Consider the following 17,545-nt stretch of genomic DNA (forward strand, 5'->3'; position numbering starts at 1 on the left):
CTCACTGCAGGGAGGGAGGAAGCAAGCAATTTAGGGGAGAGTGGTTTTTGCAGAAAGATGAGTGGCCCCCAGAGAAAGAGGTGACAGCCTGTGGTAAGATCTGCCTGGACGGAGTGTTAAGTTCCATTGTGCCCTCCAGTGATGAGTTGATGAGATTCAAAGAGGGCATTTGGGACAGTTGAGCTCCTTTCAGAGGACCTGTAATGAGGCAGAGAGGTGAGATTTGTGAAAGCCTCAGCCTGCATTGCTGCCCCCCCTCCCCCCGCCGCCAGGCCCTCAGTTTGGAGTGGGATTTTTTGGGGTAGTGGTCCCTGCACAGCTTTGGTCCATCTCAGAGGAGTCAGCGTTTTTGCTGGTTGTGCCAGCTATGTCCCATCTCCAATCTCAGGGAGAGGAGAGTGGCTGGAGTCTGAGCTAGTACCAGTGGCCAGTGAGTTAATCAATCATGCCCACCTACCAAAGCCCCCAGAAAACCCAGCAGCTCAGTTGGCTCAGCTTCTGAAGGACACGTGGTAGCTCCTAGGGGGTGACTCTCCCAGAGACAGCACAGAAGCCCCACCCTACCCCCATAGCCTATCCATGGGCTTTGTAATATCCTTTATAATAAGCCAGTAATGCAAATAAAGTGTTGCCCAGAGCTCTGTGGGCCTCTCTAGCTGATTAGTTGGCTGGGGGGGGGGATGATTTTAGGAACCTTGATTTATTGTAGGTCAGTCAAATCACAAGTCAAAAAGCCTGTGGCTTCGGATCTGCTTGTGAAGTGGGGAGCAACATTGTGTGGCTGAGCTCTTACCCTGGGAGGACTTGAGAATGTCTCCAGGTAGACATCGAGAGACTGGACTGAACTGGAGGACACTGGAGGCATAGGGACTACTGGGGACAGCCAACTTGGCCATCCCTGGGAGGGCAGGGGACGGTGCCTGGTCTTTGGCCCACAATGGCAGGCACTGTAAAGCTGTACCCACAAATCCTTAGCCCACAGAAGATACCTGGCACAGTGGGAAAGCCAAGCTTTCTGCTCATCGTCTGCCTTCTGGGAAGGCAGAGACGGGCTGGAGGGCATCTCTGAGTGGGCAGTGTGCAGGTGACTCAGAGCTCGGTCCTAGAAGAGGATTTTTGGGCTGGTAGCTGGTGTGGGCAGGAAGCAAGGCTGCAGGGCTGGGGAGGAGACCACAGGGAGCATTTTAGTGGAGTGACAGGCCACACAGAGAGGTCACCCTCAGGCTCAGAGTTGACTATCAGACCCCAAGGAAATATTGCAATATAGTGGCCCTGGTTCTGGAAGAGAAGTCCAGACAAAGAGCTCATGTGGAGAAAACTGTACAACTGACTTAGGGTGCAGTTTCTGAGGCCCATGCAAGTGGCTTTAATGAGAATAGTTGGGGCGTCATTGTCCTGGTGCCCACTGGTAATGGATCCCACAATCTTTCACATCTGTTTTTTACAAGAAAGAAAGGATGAAACACAGGGAAGGAAATCATTGGTGAAGGTGTGAACTTACCTGGGCCTAATAGGATAAGTGGGCCAGATGTCTGCCACTGAGGGAGAGGGACAGCAATCTTCAAACTCCCAACCTGAGCCAGGCATAGGGACTACTGGGGACAGCCAACTTGGCCATCCCTGGGAGGGCAGGGTGGCCCTGAGCCATCTGTTACTAAATCCAGATTCCTAAGCTCTCAACTGGTTACCTTACATGACACTGGGGAATATATATTTGTTCTTCCATCCATTTCCTGGCATATGACTCCTAAAAGAATAACTGTCTTTTTGTACGCTGTAGAGCTGACGGTAGATAGCTTGGGGATGAGGGATGATCCCCTGGTGATGACTACAGCTGGGTTAGAGTTATGTTTAGCCCCATCTCCAATCTCAGGGAGAGGAGAGTGGCTGAAGTCTGAGCGAGTACCAGTGGCCAGTGAGTTAATCAATAATGCCCACCTACCAAAGCCCCCAGAAAACCCAGCAACACAGTTGGCTCAGCTTCTGAAGGACACATGGTAGCTCCTAGGGGGTGACTCTCCCAGAGACAGCACAGAAGCCCCACCCTACCCCCATAGCCTATCCATGGGCTTTGTAATATCCTTTATAATAAGCCAGTAATGCAAATAAAGTGTTGCCCAGAGCTCTGTGGGCCTCTCTAGCTGATTAGTTGAGCTGGGGGGGGGGGAGTGATTTTAGGAACCTCGATTTATTGCAGGTCAGTCAAATCACAAGTCAAAAAGCCTGTGGCTTCGGATCAGCTTGTGAAGTGGGGAGCAGCATTGTGTGGCTGAGCTCTTACCCTGGGAGGACTTGAGAATGTCTCCAGGTAGACAATCAGAGACTGGACTAAACTGGAGGACACTCAGTTACTGTCCACTGTGGGAGAACTGGTGAGTGTGTCACTGGGGGAATCATCCGCACATACATTTTGGTGACCTGGGGTCACAGAAGTGTCCTGTATTGATTGTGTTCAGAGTTGAGTCAAAAATATTTTTCTCCCCGCCCCCCCCTTTCAGGCCTTGTGTTTGGCTGTAGCCTTGCCCAGCTTTTTGGACCCTGTGCTGGATCTTTGGGGTTGAACAAGATGGGTCCACTTTTGGCCAGAGGAATTAAGGGGTATAGGTAAAAGTTATTGTGGTCCATCTCCATATGGTTCATGTGTGTGTGTGTGTGTGTGTGTGTGTGTGTGTGTGTGTTACTAGGGGTAAACTGAGGGCCTTCACACTGAGCAACATCCCTTTTTTAGTTTTTGAGACATGGTCACACTAAATTGCTTAGTTGTCCAGGCTGGGCTCAAACTTCGTCCTCCTGTCTCAGCCTCCCACAGTGCTGGGATTGCAGGCAGGTGCTGTTACACCCGGGTGGGAAGGTGGATTCTTGAGATCCTGTGATGCCCTCTGCCACAGCAGGGGTCTCCTCCTGCAACTACTCCCACCAGAGGAGGTTGTTCTCAGAGATTACACGAAGGGAAGCAAGTATGGGGGTCACATCGCATCTACACTGCCTCGCACCTTTCTAAGGCCACTGCTAGGACTGCTAAACTGACCCCAACCCCCTGCCGCAGGCAAGCAGAGAAGCTCCCCACATGCTAGGCACTGTGAAGATATTGAGAAGGCATTGCACCAGGCGCCCTCAAATTTATCCCCTCAGCTTAGAGTCCCGGACTCTGGAGAGCAAAAGGCCGTACTGTTTTCCTCGCTTAGGGCTGTCGCGCAATCCCACAGTGGGACCGTAGCGCGCGGCCGGTCCTCACGCAGCCCCACGGCGGCGCAGCGCCCTCTCGTGCCGGGCGGAAGTATCCCTGGCCGCGCGCGGGCTCCCAGGCTGGGGGCTGGGGACTTCGGGGAGGCCGGAGGCGGAGCCCGGGGAAGGCTTGTCTCCGAGAAACTCGCGGCCTTCGCCCGCTTCCCGGCCCGGGAAGTGAGCCGGGGTCGACCGCCGCAAACAGGAAGTCGGGCTGGAACAAAGCGCGGGGCGGGGGAGGGGGCAGGAGCTCGGGAGCCCCCGGGCGGCCGCCGCAGCGGCAGTGGCAGGTGGAGGGCTGACCCGGCGACCGGGCGCACCTGCCGCTTCCGCCGCCGCTCCGCTCCGGGACGCCAGGATCCAGCCGGGCTTCGGACATGGGCCGAGGCGCGAGGGAGGGCACGGCGGTTCGGGCAAGGCCACGGGACCTCCCAAGCGCATCCCCTCCCCGGGAAGGGACAGTCACAGTTCCCTGAGTGAATCACTTCCATCCCCTTCCCGGAATGCAGCAGGCCACCTGGGGCGGAGGCCAGGTCCACCGGTGCTGCGGACTCTCATGGGGAAAGGCGAAGAGCTGCTGGCAGGGAGCCAGAGATGGTCCCGAGGCCCCTGGGTTGAGTCCAGTGCCCTTGTCCAGCCTGAATGGGAGAAGCAAGAACCATACTTCAATCCCTTAGCCAGTCTGACGCTGGCCTGAGGGCTCCAGGATGAGCGAGCTGAATAAATGTGCTTCGCAGTGCTACGCTGTGCTCTCCAGAGATCTCCAGGTGGTCACCAGCCCAGGACTCCTGGAAAAGCAGCTGTCCTCAGGGCTAAAGGTCACCGTGTGGTCAGATTGATTCTCTAGGCAAGGCCCTGTTTCCAGGCTGTTAAGTGCTAAACCAGGCATAGTGACGCCGCCTGTGAACCTGTAATCCAACACTCCGGGAGACTCATAGGAGGATCAAAAGTTCGAGTCCAGCCAGAGACAGAGAGACTCTGTCTCAAAATAAAACATTAAAAGGGGAGCTGAGGGTATTAAAAAAAAAAAAAAAAAGACTCCCAAGCTTCTCAGAATTCACCTGTAAAATACCGTGCAAACTAAACGTGGGCATTTGAAATCACTTCATGGTGAGTCTGGGGCTGTTGCTGAACCTTGTTGAACCTGCCACCCCTGGCACATCTGTATACCTGGACACTCATGTATTCAGGAAAGCCCTGAGTCCCTTGCTACTGGGAAGGAGCTGGACCCTCAAGAGTGACTTTCGGGAAGTCCTAGAGAGAGGGGCGATGGATGTGGCCTGGTCACACCCCCAGTGTCTGACCTGGCTTCTGAGCTGCTAGAGGTGGATCAAGGCATGGGCTGCAGGTGGGAGCATGTGTGGGTTCCCATGTTCCCCTGGAAACCAGCATGGTCAGGCTCTCCCAACTCCCCACCTCGGGTATCAGAGCCTGTGAGTGTGGTGAGCCAGCTCTTCTCTGCCGACATGGCAGCCCGTGCAGCCCAGCACAGCCTGGTGGTGTGGACGTGCAGGCCGGCGAGTGTCATACCTGTCCCCCACATGGGAGCCTCGTCATCTTGCCTTCTGTCCCAGCCCAGTTTCCCCCACCCCCCTAGGGCCCGGGAGCTGCTTTCCTGTTTCATTTTGGGCAGGAAGAGTGAGGTCGTGTTGTTCTTCCCCCTGCTGCCGGCTCAGGCTGTGGGAACAGCTCCCTGAATCCTTTCCTGTTTGATACCCTGTGTGTGCAGGGAAGGGAGCAGGGAGCAACGGGCAAGGCGAGCAGCACTGCATGCCCCTGGCTCTGGCATGAGCACCCACATCCAGGGCTGGCATACTGGGTGAGTGGCAGGGAGAACGCGGAGGCAAGTTCACTGCATATATTGAACCCCACTAGCAGTGAAGCATTTGGGGGCTCTATTTTGCTTTACTGTGGACAGGCTGAGAGCTGGGAACTTCTGCTCAGATTTTTATCAATGGCTTATTTTGTCACGATTTGCTCTCCACGGGGGTGTGTTTGTGGCTGTAGAGAGGAGCGTGGCACCCTAGGGACTATCCTGTGCCTTAGAGGAAGCCAGGCATGAAGTAGACTGGAAACTCCCTCCTTAGCACCTCAGTCAGAGAAACCCAGTCTGCAATAATGTCCAGAAGCTCTGAGTAGACAAGGGACCCAGACCCTCTGGGATGTGCCAGCTTCAAGGTGGATGAGCCCAAGATGACCCCCATACCAGTTCCCCACAAGTGCTGAGAGATGAGCAGAGTGACAACAGCTGGATGAAAGATCTAGATGTCCTCATGGCTTAGTGTCCCCACTGTCTGGCGAGGAACTCCTTTTGAACAAAACACCCAGCCCTGGGAGCTCAAGAAGCTTCTGGTTTGAGGAAAAGAGAGAGCCCAGCCAGAGGAGCATTCTCCCAGGAATGCTGGGGGCGGAAAGCAGGTAGTGGGAAATACCACCAATCCCAAAGCCATCAGGCAAGGAAGACTGGCCCGGGCTGGGGCCAGATGAGGCTGGCTAGGCTGCTCCAGGGCCAGGTGGTGACAAGGGCTCTTCACACACTATGCCAGAGCCAACTGTGTCCCCAGGTCATGAGTTTCAGAGGGACGATTGGCTGCAACATGAGAACAAGGTTTAAGAATCTTCCGGAGTCAGCACCTGCCTGGCAAGTACAAGGTCCTGAGTTCGATTCCCAGTACCAATAAAAAAGCATTGTTTGGGGTGAGAAAGTAGGGAAGAGGCTCCCCATTCTGCCAGCACAAAGACAGGACCCAAGAAGTAATAAACTCCTGTACATATCTGTTCCATATTATAAATACACATTATATACAAAATAATGTTATAAAATGTAGAAAGGCCAGTGCTTCTGATTCTTAAATTATTGAAATACTAGATTCCAAAATAAACTAAAAAAAAACAAACAAAATAAAAACTCATATTATTGATTTCTGAAAAATGGGCTTCTAGGGGCAGTAGTGGGCCTGGGCAGAGCCCAGGCTAGAGGTTGTAGGACTGGGTTTGAGGGAGGGAAGGGCCCGGTGGCACCAGACCTGCTTTCTCCCTCACTGGAATTTCCAATGCAACTGCCCTGAGCTCCTCAGTTAACCTGGCACCCATGGCTGGAAAGGGGCAGGCCCTCCACCCATTTGTGCATGGGAGTCCAGCGCACCCAGGGCCAGAGGGTTGTGGGAGCCCGGTAAGCTTTAGCGACGCTTGCCCTGAATGTGCGGGCCAGGGAGAGGCTGGCAGCCTTCTGAGCAAGGCTCTCGCACAGTAGTTGGGGACAAAGGCCAAAAGCACTCCTTGCCCCTGGAGTGACCGCCTTACCTGCAGGGCAATCCTGCCAAGAGCCGCACCCAGGGGCTTTCCTGCCCACAGGAGGCCCTGCCCTTACTGGCCTCTTCTTCTTTCTGATTTGGGCCCAGTTGTCGCTATGGCGCCTGGGACAAAGGCACTTTCAGAACACAGAGGCCAGCGGAGACCACAGTGGCTCCAAGCCTCATGTGGCCAGTGCCACTCTCCCTGGAAAACAGGCCAGGGCCCCAGAAGGTGCCTCCAAAGGCCACTGCTGACAGGACAGATCCAAGTGGCACCGCTCCTCTCCGCTGTTCCTCTCTGGCTGGTGCAGCTGCTATGTGATGCCAACAGACACCCCGAGGTGCACCAGGTGGTGCGTGTCTTGGCGAATTCACAGTCCATCCAGTTCCTGCCATCGCCTCCTCCTCCTGAGAGCAGCACAGTACATAGAGACGTCCCATCCAGGATGCAATGTAAACAGTGCAGAAGGAAAGGTCCAGCCACTGGGCCAAATCTGGGGTGTTCTGGGCAGGCTTGTGCCTTATACCTGGAGAGAATGACAGAGTGCAGAAATGGTTACACCAGGAATAAGCACTCCCTTCTGGGCTGTCCTGGGCCTTCGTGGGAAAAGCCAGTGGGGACACAGTCGCAAAGGGAAAGGGGGCAGTTCCTCTAGTCTGCCCCAACACACACGTCTAGCAGTTTACACTAAGGGGTCCAGTGGAGGAAACGAGTGGGTGGGGTGGGAGGGCATCCTCGGGCCCTAGCACCTGAGAAACAGTGCCTGCGAGCTGGCCAGGTACCACACTACCCTGCCCAGATGCAACACTGTTTAGGGGCACCACTAGCTCCTGTTTCACACTGTCAGGGACCCACGATCCACTGAATGTGGCCTGCTAAGGAGCAATTCCGAGCCCCGCTGCAGGGGAGGGTGTGAGATTGAAAGTGACCAGATCTCTTCCCCAACCGCACAAAGCAGGAGCGGACACATTGGCAGTGAAGGCAAGCCCGGCACTCACCTCCGTGGCAATGACACATTCGTTTCTCTCTTCTGATATCAAACACACAGACTGGTACATGGACTCCCTAGGGGAGCATATCGCTGATATTCGACACTCCGGCTTTTCACTGAGGGAATACAAGACAGGGGCGCGTGAGGGAGGGAAGGAGAGAGGCTGGGGAGGGGCAGGCCACTGATCTGGACTCAGGAGACTCAAAGGGGACCTGAGACAGGGTTCGGGGGAAACACTGGCCAAAGGCGCTCGCTGCAGACCTCTCAAGGGGCCAGTTAGAAGCTAAGAGAGCCACTGTATGGCCTATAAAAAGCAGCACTGGCAACGTGGCGAGCCATGCCATGGGAAGACGGAAATCACAAGAGACATACTGTGGACACTTATGTCACATCCATGAATGAATGAATGAATGAATGAACTGGAAGGTCTTGTCTAGGAAAAAGATCCCCTAGTAGAAATCTTTGGATTTTCTGTTGTTGTTTAGACAGGGACTCAGTATATAGTCCAAGGTGAGCTCAAACTTGCCATCCTCCAGCCTCAGCATCCCTAGTGGTTGGGATTATAGGTATGCCCTGCCTTGCCTGATCCCCTATCGGACAGCTTATGAGAGGATCATCCTGTCAGTAACAAAGCCCTGTTTAAAAGCAGGTTCCATTTGGTCTAGGAACCCAGGCCAAGATCATGCAGCGAGAAGGGCCAGGCCCTAGGCTCCCCATTGTTGCTCACCTGTGTAACCGCAGTGGTACCTTCTCCCCTAAGCTCTTGTCAGTGTGGGGATATTTCCCGAGCAGGGTCCCTTGCCCCAGGGGGCCTGGAGTCAGATTATAGTCCAATGTGTGGTTCTGCTGCTTGCCACAGTTGGACTTGTCCAGACCACAGTCCACCTCTAGCTCCTTCTTCTGATTTGTGTTCTTGAGCTGGGCAGCAGGGATTAGGTTGTCCTTCTGGAAGTCCGACAAGTTGTTCATGGCCTCCCTTCTGCCATCGTCTGGCCGCCGAAGCCGCAGCTGGCGCACAGCCACTGCCACCATGCCCAGCAGCACCAGCACCACCACCAGCCCCACGCCCAGGGACACAGCCACCCAGGGGAAGCTGGGCGGCAGGCCCACAGGGAACTCGCAGCGGCTGCCCACAAAGCCATAGGGGCAGTTGCACACGAAGTTGTCCGGGGAGAGGCCAGTGTAGCAGGTGGCGCCATTGAAGCAGGGCCCAGAGGCACAGGCGTCACTGGACATCCGCACCTCACAACGCATGCCCGAGAAGCCCACAGGGCAGGTGCACACGATCCCATTCTCCAGGTCATGGCAAGTGCCCCCGTGAGCACAAGGATTTCGGGTGCAGTCGCTGATGTGCAGTTCACAGAGGGTGCCTGTGAACCCAGGACGGCAGCGGCACGTGCGGCTTGGACCTCTGTTCAGACACTGGCCCCCTGTGAACACACAGTGTGCAAGTCAGCAACGACCGACCTGGGAATCCCCTGGCACATGGGCTGGGCCCCATCTCCGGAGTGGGAATGTGCTTCTGTCTCCATGTGCACAGCCAGCATAGACAGAGCCCACTGGAAAGAACTGGGCAGTCAGGAGACTGAGAGTTTGGGGTAACCCTGCTTCTCTGCACCTCGGTGGGCTCACACAGCTAGCATTTTACAAAACTGTTGCCTGAAACAGATGCTTGGGTCTGAACCTCAGCTGGCTCTTTCAGATGGGGATCTGGCACCTGTCACTTCCCCATCCCTAACCCTCAGTATCCTCATTTGCCAAAGTGTGGTAGACTATTACTGCCCTCATAGGATAGCTCTGAGGGTCAGGTAGGAGGTGTGTGAAGGCCAGCACATGAGGACAGAGAGTAAATGCACAAATAAATGCAATCATCAGCTGAGCTTCTCTTCTCCATGGTGCTGTCTGTCTTGGTTGCAGATAGTCACCGGGGCCAAGGAGACGAGGACTACTCAAAATACACTGGGTACCCCAGATGCCATACCATGCTCCATGCGGCTTCAGGGAAAGCCGTGGCCTCCAGGAGCAGGGCTCGGCCCGCATTGCCGGCCCTCTTGAGGAGGGACTTGAAAGCCCCAGTAACCTTCTCTCCAGCACAGGCCTTCCTTAGCTAGGCCTGGCTGACATGGAAGTCACGCCAGTGTGCACTACAGCCCCTCTTGGGCTGCTGCTAACTCGCTCCTTTTCCAAAGCCAGCCTTTCACCTCCAGAGCAAATGGAAGTCACTCTCCAACCAGCCAGAGTTCCAGACCCCTCTTTTGCTCCCCACCTCGAAGGCTCTCAGCCCCAGAGCCAAGGGATCAGGTTAACAGGGCAACAAGCCTGTCTTACCATTAGCACAGGGATTGTTGGTGCACCTGTCCACTTTCTTCTCACAGTTGGAGCCGGTGAAGTTGGGTGGGCATTCACAGGCATAGCTGGCCCCCTGGTTTCGTTCCCGGCAGGAGCCCCCATTGAAGCAGGGAGAGTCAGCACAGGTCAGTGTGCTATGCTCGCAGTGCAGGCCATAGTAACCCGGGGGACACAGGCAGTGGTAGCCATCCTCCTGGTCCTGGAGAGAGATGGTAAAGGGGCCAAAGTCAGACCCTGGGGGAAAAGTGGAAGGGGGCAGGGTGTAATTATCACCGTTTCATTTCATCCCTACAACCACATCAAAGACAGAGTACAGGTCCTGTCTCACACTTTCCCATTCAGTGAGGAAGACTGAACTGTGGGGAGCCAAGGGAGCACGGACTCCATCCTACACCCTCAGCCCCTCTCCAGCTCTGAGCCTCTCTCTCCTCCATGGGCATCACTGGGGGCGGGGCTCCACCAGCCCACAGTGCCTGTCTGCGATATTGGCTGCCTAGGCTGGGCAGGCCTAGATACACCTGGCTGGACCTCTGCCTTGCAGCACTCACCTTACAGCTGCCCCCATTGCGGCATGGGTTGCTGTCACACTTGCTGAGTTCCAGCTCACAGTCGATGCCCGTGTAGCCTGGTCGACAGGTACAGGTGTAGCTCCGCTGCCCACTGTTGGAGCACGTGGCCCCATTCTTGCACGGGGTGTGATGGGTGCAGTAGTTGAGATCTGCAGAGACAGGGACTAATGAGGACACAATCACCTCCGGCCTCCTTACACTGCCAGTTCACCTCCACAACTCCAAGAAGTTTCAGCTCAAAGCCTTGTGGCCCTAAATAACCTCCTCACCCTGACAAAATCATGTATACCAGAGCACCTGGAACCACAGGTGACCAGTGCAGTTAATCAAGCTTGATAAAACAGACAAGGTCCTGCCAGCTAAGCCCACAAACACTTGTCAGTCAAGAGGGAAGAGGGCTGAGGCTGGGGATTTAGCTCAGTGGCATAAGCGTCTGCCTGGCAAGTGCAAGGTTGTAAGTTCGATCCCTGGTACCACAAAAAAAAAAAAAAAAAAAAAAAAGGAGGAAGAGGAGGAGGAAGGGAGGGCACAGCAAGGCTATGAAGTCAGAAAAGGCTTCATGGAGGAGGGGCTGCTGAGATAAGCCTGGAAGGAGGGGTAAAATTGCAGCAGCTGGCCTAGAGAGATGGGAGCTACGTTGGTGAGACCAGACATTTTTAAAAGGAAAAGCTTATAAAGAGGTATTTTGGAGTATAAGTATTTGTTTTCTAATTGGAGAAGAACAGAAAGGGAGAACCAGGCAGAGCAAATATAGGGATGGTGAAGCTGTGTTTGCATATGATGAGTGCATGTGTGAGTGTCACCTGGGAACAAGTGTGGATGGAGTTAAAGGAAACAGTGGGAACCAGGTGTGTGTGTTAGAGAGGGGCAGAAAAAAGAGGGGCAGTCACACACATGAAGAACACAGGGACTGTGCCAGGCTCTTAGAAACATCCAACTGGGACCTAGACCGGTCCTTCCCACCCGGCAGGCTACACCCTCCCCGGGCCTATGTGGAGTCCCCACGGCAGCAGGCATCCCACTTGACGCTGCAAACGGAAGGTACACACTGCAGCTGGCTATAAGGACATAGAAGGAAGGCTCCCCTCCCCCAAAGTCAGGACTTAAAGGCTTCTGTGTAGACAGAAGAGTGACTAATCCCAAACATCAGGTAGAGAGGTTGTGTGGGCTCAGACAGCTGCCTGTTGAGTGCCACTGGGGGACAGGGGGGAAGCTCTTTGTGCCTCTTTGTGCCCACATCAAAAAGTCAGATGTCATACCCTCCACCCAGAGACCCAGCTCAGCCACAGCCTGGGCAGCCATGGGCACACCCCACCAGACAGCTGTTTAGGGGAGAGCTGCTCAAACAGCCATGCAAGGTAAGCAAACACTCAGAGGGTTAATAGGTAACTACAAGGCAGAAAGAGGAACTGAGCCCAGCATCCCTCTCTTTGGTCTTGCTAAAATTTATGAGGGCAACCTCTAGGCTGCCAATCTGTCACACTGCTGGCTTCTTCTGCCACTCTGACTCCTTAACACCTGCAGAAGAGGGACCCACCAGCTCTTTCTAGGCCCCCTATAAAGATCCTTTAGAAAGTCTCAAGATCACCAGGTTAGCAGGTGATCAAAGAAACAGCCAGGTTAGCACCAGCTCTGGTTCCCAGCCCCTGCCCTCTCCTCCCCTTCCCTGACTCACCTTGATCACAGAACAGGCCTCCCCAGCCCTCATTGCAAGTACACTGCCAGGGGGTGCTGCAGGTACCGTGGCGACAGCCGTTGTGAGGGATACATTCATTGCACAGGCGGCCCTGCCAACCTGGGCGGCAGCTGTGAGAAACAGAGAGGCTAAGTGAGCTAAGAGGCCTGTCCAAGGAGGGCACCCCTACTGTATGTCCCTGTACTCACAGGCACTCTGCTGGCTTGCTGCAGTAGCCATTCTGCTCATGACAGCCAGAAAGACAGATAGCTAAGGAAAGAAACCACAGGCTGAGGTCAGGACACTGAGGACACTGATGGGCCACTCTCCCTCCATGCCTTGGGGGTGCCTGCTCTCCTGGGCTCATTTCCCACTCTGGGCCTCTAAAAGGAGTCCTGGCCATCTTAAGGGAAAGGAAGGCACAAGGAAGGAGAATTCATGCTGGATGGAATGCACTGCAGATCCTTGTGGGCCTTGGTATGATGGGGAAGAACACCAGGAAGGGATGGTCTGAGTCCCAGCCTCCCTCAGCATCTCCAGTGGGCCTGGGGCCCAGCTCCGGACTGACAGGCAGACTGGCTGAGAAAGACCACCATGGACACAGAAGTGGAGGTCTGGCTGCTTACGCTGTTCGCAGTACTCCCCAGTCCAACCGGGTAGGCAGGACAGGCTGCCATCTGGCTGGCACACGTAGTGGCCGAAGTGGTCATTGCGCTTCTTGCAGAGGCGCGAGCAGCTGTCCCCATAGTAGTTATCACTACAGATGACCCGGTAAGAGTAGCGCAGCCTCGTGAGTGTGCTGGTTTGCTCCTCTGGTAACCAGTTCTGACCCACAGGTAGGGAGCCTTGGATGGTGATCTTGCTGATGAGGGCATCCGGTGGCAAGGCCTCTGAAGGGGCAGAGGGCCAGGTCAGGAAAGGCAGCTGTCTCTTGAGAGGAGGCAACTTCTAGCCATCGCCTCCTCCACCCCCAGCTGTGGTTATGCTGCTCAGCTGCAAAGCTGCCTGCTTGTCCAGATGACCTCCGCCTGCCAGCAACACAGGCCAGGGACCCAGGGGTCCCGCTGCTTAGCTGCCTGTGTGTGCATGTGCAGGGGACCTGATATCATTCAGAACAGGGACAATAGAAGGATGTTAAGATATCCCAGTGTTCTGGAAGCAGATAGGGAGGAGAAAGAGGAAAAGAGGTCAAAATGGAAAATATAAAAAGGGGCAGGGGGAAAGAAAGAAGAAAAGCTTTCCAGGCAGGGAACCCTGAGAGCAGGGTCCTCTGGTGCCCCCTCAGAAGTTCTGCTCCCAGAGGTAGGTAGTGGTTTTCTTTTTTTCCTTTTCAAAGTGAGAATTGTTGTGCTGCTGAAATATCCTTTTTCCTCTGTGTCAGAACAACATCCCAAAGCCATTATTCCCTTTCCAAAGGAGCGGAATTCGCGAAAGGTGTAAAATACAGGAAGGGGCCCGTCAGCGGCGCTGGCAGCTTCGGCCTTTCTCACCGCCGTGCTCCCCGCGTTCCCACGCCAAAAATAACCCGCAGGAAACGCAATTGTGCTCTGAGTCCAGGCAGCGAGCGGAATCTGAGCGTCCAGCGCGGGACGCAGCTCCTGGCCAAGCAAAGCGTCCTTCCCCCCACTCCAACCCCGTGCTTCCCCTGCCTCCAACACGTTAACTCTTTCGGCGCTGCGCCGTGTCGCCCCCCTGTGGCTGAGCAGCGAGACACTCACCTGGCCGCAGGTCGTCTCCGGGCGCGTGCCAAGCTTCTATGATGAGAGAGAAGGTACCCTGGGAAGCGAAAGTGGGTGGGGGACGAGAGAGCGCGAGATGAGCAGGGCGGAAGAGGAGGGGTGCCTCTCCGCGGCCAGTTTAATTAATCTAATTGCAGGATAAAGTTACTGCGCCCCGGTCCACATAACGGGTCGGCGTACAGCGTGGCGCAAGCCAGGAAGGCGAGAGAACCCAGGATCTAGGGAGGGATGAGGGATGGGGAGGGTAAGTGAGAACCGCGGGCGCGGGGGGGTGGGGGTGGGGGTGGCTGTTGCGCCGCGCCAGGGTGCTTGGTAATGAAAACTGAGTCCCAAGTGATGGGGGCAGGGAGCGCAAAAGACTGGAAAGATGGAGACTGGTAAGTCTTCTCAGGGATGAGGTCCCAGGAGAGAATCGGAAAGAAAGGGCCAGAAGAGAATGCTTTTGAGGAGGATCGCGGGAGGGGGCTGGATCCCCAGGTACTCCCTCCTGTCGGCTTCTGAGACCCCCCAGCGCGCCCAGCTTGTGCTCACCGGCCAGGTGAAGTTGAAGGGCAGTTGGAGAGGGTTTCGGCCCCCGCCGCTACTGTCGTCCCCGATGGCGAAGGAGTTGGTGCCCAATACCGGCGTGGAGACGCTGCCGAAGGTACAGGGCCCGGACGAAACGACTTTCTGGAAGTGCTTTAGGCAGACTCGGAAGAAAGTCCGGCAGCCGAGCTCGCACGGCCTCCCACTGGCCAGAACGCCGCGCTCGTTGGCGAACTCCTGCAGCTGCAGCTGGAAGACGCCGGAGCCGGCTGCGCGCTATCGCACGGGGACCAAGGGAAGGAGGGAGGAGAGCGGTCAGCTCCGCGGGCGCAGGGCTGAGCCCGGAGCGCGGCGGGAGGGACGGAGAGGACGCGGGATGTTACCTGCTGCCAAAGTGCCACCAGCAGCAGTAGCGTCCAGCCCGAGCTGCTCCGGGCCGCGGCCGCCATTCCCCCGGCGTGGCGCTCTCCACCTGCGGGCCCCGAATCTGGTTCTGTTAGGGATGCTGCTTTCCCGCGCGTCCGCCCGCTAGTGGGGTCACTGAAAAGCCAGCAGCTCTTGAAACCCTCCTCCTCGGTCGCCTCCACGCTAGTTCGCGGCAGCAGTCTCGTAGGTAATCCAGGTGAGGGCCACTGGGCGGCGGCCACGCTGAAGACCAGTCCTCGGGCTAATCCTGGACGGCGCGCCGGCGGGTGCGCGGCACCGAAGCGCTCGAGCGGGCTCTCAGCCTCGTGTTTCTGGGCTGCGCGCAGCGCCGCTACTGAAACCTGCAGGCTCCGGAGCCGTCCTTATATATATTGGCTCCTCTTATCGCCGCCTGTCACTCAGACTCGGTCAATCTCCCCTCCCCTCCCAGCCTCTAACTGCCACAGTCCCAGCGCTGACCGGAGGGGGCCGCCGCCCCCTCCCTGCTAGCCAGTCGGACGCAGATCCCGCCCCTCTGCTCCTCTTCCAGCCCTCGAACCCTCAGTTCTACGTGGGCCGAAGTGACCAGTCCACTGTGACTGCCTGTTTAAGGGCTGAGACCCCAGCTGCCCGAGGACAGGGCGGAGGGGAGACCGCCGGGAGATGGGAGGGAGGGGAGCGGGCGGCCCCCTGGTGGTCCTGGGGGCGGAGACACCAGGGAGTCCCCGTGGGCGGCGCAACCGTGGCGGGTGCGGTCACCTGCCGTCCTCCAGCAGGTAAAAACAATTTATATGCCGAAAGCGAAAACTAGCGCCAGGGAACGCCGGTCTACTGCTTCTCCTTCCCGGGGCTTCGGAAGCCCTCGCCTCGTCCACCTCCGACCTAGGCTCGCCCACCCACCCCGCGTCCCCAGCGCAGCCGGGAAGCAGCGAAAGGCGCGTTAACCTCTACGCGGTCCTCCGAGCGGGGAGCCGGGACGCAGCGCGCCAGACGCGAGACCCGCCGCCCGCACCTGGTGGGCGTCTCCCCCTCGCGGCGGGCGGCCCCAGCGCGTGCCTGCTCCTCCCGGCCAGACCCCTGCCTGGCTCGGCTCGTGCCAGCGCCCAGACTCGCGGTCCCCGAGGTGGGGAGGCGGGGCGTGGTCCCCGAGGTAGCCGAGGAGGAGTCCTCAGCTGTATGGTAATGAGCCTGTGGTCCTCCTCCAGGGCCTGCTCACCTGGTCTCGCGTCAATTCCCTGGCCCACCCTGGCCCCCTGGAACCCCCTAAGCCCCGCCAGCGTCCTGCCGCTTCGCTTGGAGGAGGAGGAACTCTCCTGACCCCAGAGTTGCCTCGGGCCACTGCAGTGTCCGGGTGGGGGTGAGGCCCCGCGGCTCCAGCCCTCTCATAGGGCGGCTGCGGGGTGGAACTGCAGCCACAGGGGTTGGGTTTCGCGGCTTCTCGTCTCGCCCGCTCGCTCTCCGGGTGGCCTCCCTGCTAAGCGCGCCACAGCGCAGCTGCCTTCTCGGAACCCGCGCGATCCCTGGAGACCGCGGCCTGAGAGGGCTGGCTGCTCTCAGTCTCTGGAGTGCCCCGGGATCTCGCTCTGCAACGCCGCGGGCGGCCGGGCCCTGTGGCTTCAGCTGTCAGCCTCGCGCAGCTATGGCTGTTGCTGGACGATAAGATCAGTGCAGGGGGAGCGGGGACGCGGTGCGGGCCCCGGGGAGGCCGCGGTGGAGGGGGCGGGCGGAGCCCAACAGCTGCCAATGCCAAGCATGGTCTGATTTTTTGACTCGGGTGGTAGTGGTGGATTGGGGGGGAATGAGAAACAAGAGGTTGGGAGCGTGGGCTGGGGGAGGGCGAGGTGAGGAGACGGGCTCCGGGGTCCCCCACGCACGGCCACCCCTCCCAGCCACCATCTGGCGCGAGCGGGTTGGCGTGGGGAACCGAAGTGGGGCGGGGGCCGGCAGATGGGCCCAGGCTGCGCTCGGAGTTAATGTAGGTTATGGGCTGGCGGAGTCCCAGGCCCGAGGGAGGGGGGACCCGGGGCGTGCCTCGCGGCGATCCTGGCAAGTGGGCTTCCAGATCTTCTCCTCGCATTCTATGGACCTGCCTAGGATGCCAGAGGGTGCTCCTTGCTCTCCTCTAGCTGGCATCCAGCCCTGTCTAACTCTCTGGGTTTCCACCCCCAAATCCTGGCCTGAGAGTTCATAAAAACATGCTCTTTTTTCCTGGCATCAGCACCTGTTTGACTCAGGGAAAACATCTACCTGCACCAAGCATCTCTGGTATTACTTACTACTGGTAGACCTGAAACTAGTCTCTAGCCTACCCTGACTGAGATGTCCAGATTGCAAATGACCAAGGATGAACAAGAGTTGGGATCATTATTATCCTCGCAGTAAGGAATCCTAGAGATGTAGAACGTGCCTGATCCAATGAAGCAAGAGTTAAATTCGCAGAAGCACCTATTTACTAGGCTCACCATCCCAGAAGTTCATTTCCTGTCCAGGATGCCACCCTGGTCCTAGTACCTATGTTTGCTAGCTTGGAGAGGGTCCCAACTGCGAGATAGGCATCCCAGTGTGAGGGTCCTAATGTCTCTGGAGGCCTCATAGCTAGGACTCCTCTTTTCCCAAATATGACTTGAGGGCGAAAAAATGTAATGCATGTGCATGTAATGTGGGCTCAAAGATGGAGGCTGTGAAGTGACAGGAGACTGCAGAGCACCTGGGACCAGACACCCATCAAAATCTGCTGATGCTCCCCCCAGAGGGAGATGCCACACATTGCCTT

General features: G+C 56.9%; 1 protein-coding gene across 2 annotated transcripts; it reads right to left on the minus strand.

The window, feature by feature from the left end:
- Positions 1 to 5,980: 5,980 nt before the first annotated feature.
- Positions 5,981 to 16,401, minus strand: Dll4 (delta like canonical Notch ligand 4). Of its 2 annotated transcripts, XM_063250271.1 has the most exons (12): positions 14,751 to 16,399; positions 14,374 to 14,643; positions 13,822 to 13,879; positions 12,730 to 12,993; positions 12,313 to 12,373; positions 12,104 to 12,234; positions 10,408 to 10,577; positions 9,839 to 10,058; positions 8,753 to 8,940; positions 8,238 to 8,455; positions 7,518 to 7,626; positions 5,981 to 7,045 (listed from the first exon to the last, which is right to left on the minus strand). In XM_063250271.1, the coding sequence occupies exons 1-12, from the start codon at positions 14,814 to 14,816 to the stop codon at positions 7,040 to 7,042; spliced, it is 1,761 nt and encodes a 586-aa protein (XP_063106341.1). In that variant the 5' UTR covers positions 14,817 to 16,399; the 3' UTR covers positions 5,981 to 7,039. The 2 variants fall into 2 exon arrangements, with proteins under 2 accessions (XP_063106341.1, XP_003475476.1); XM_003475428.5 differs by having other exon boundaries at positions 8,238 to 8,940; positions 14,751 to 16,401.
- Positions 16,402 to 17,545: the final 1,144 nt, after the last annotated feature.

The sequence above is a fragment of the Cavia porcellus genome, unplaced genomic scaffold, assembly GCF_034190915.1.
Source record: "Cavia porcellus strain 051 isolate PalLab524CR breed Dunkin Hartley unplaced genomic scaffold, mCavPor4.1 scaffold_6, whole genome shotgun sequence".
Classification (NCBI taxonomy): Eukaryota; Metazoa; Chordata; class Mammalia; order Rodentia; family Caviidae; genus Cavia; species Cavia porcellus.

Coding starts and splice junctions, on each gene's coding strand:
- Dll4 (XM_003475428.5), bottom strand. CDS start 14,816: ATGGCGGCCGCGGCCCGGAGCAGCTCGGGCTGGACGCTACTGCTGCTG. Junction 12,374..12,729: donor TGGGGAGTACTGCGAACAGC/GTAAGCAGCCAG, acceptor TTCTTTCCTTAG/CTATCTGTCTTTCTGGCTGT. Junction 8,941..9,838: donor CAACAATCCCTGTGCTAATG/GTAAGACAGGCT, acceptor GTGTGTTCACAG/GGGGCCAGTGTCTGAACAGA.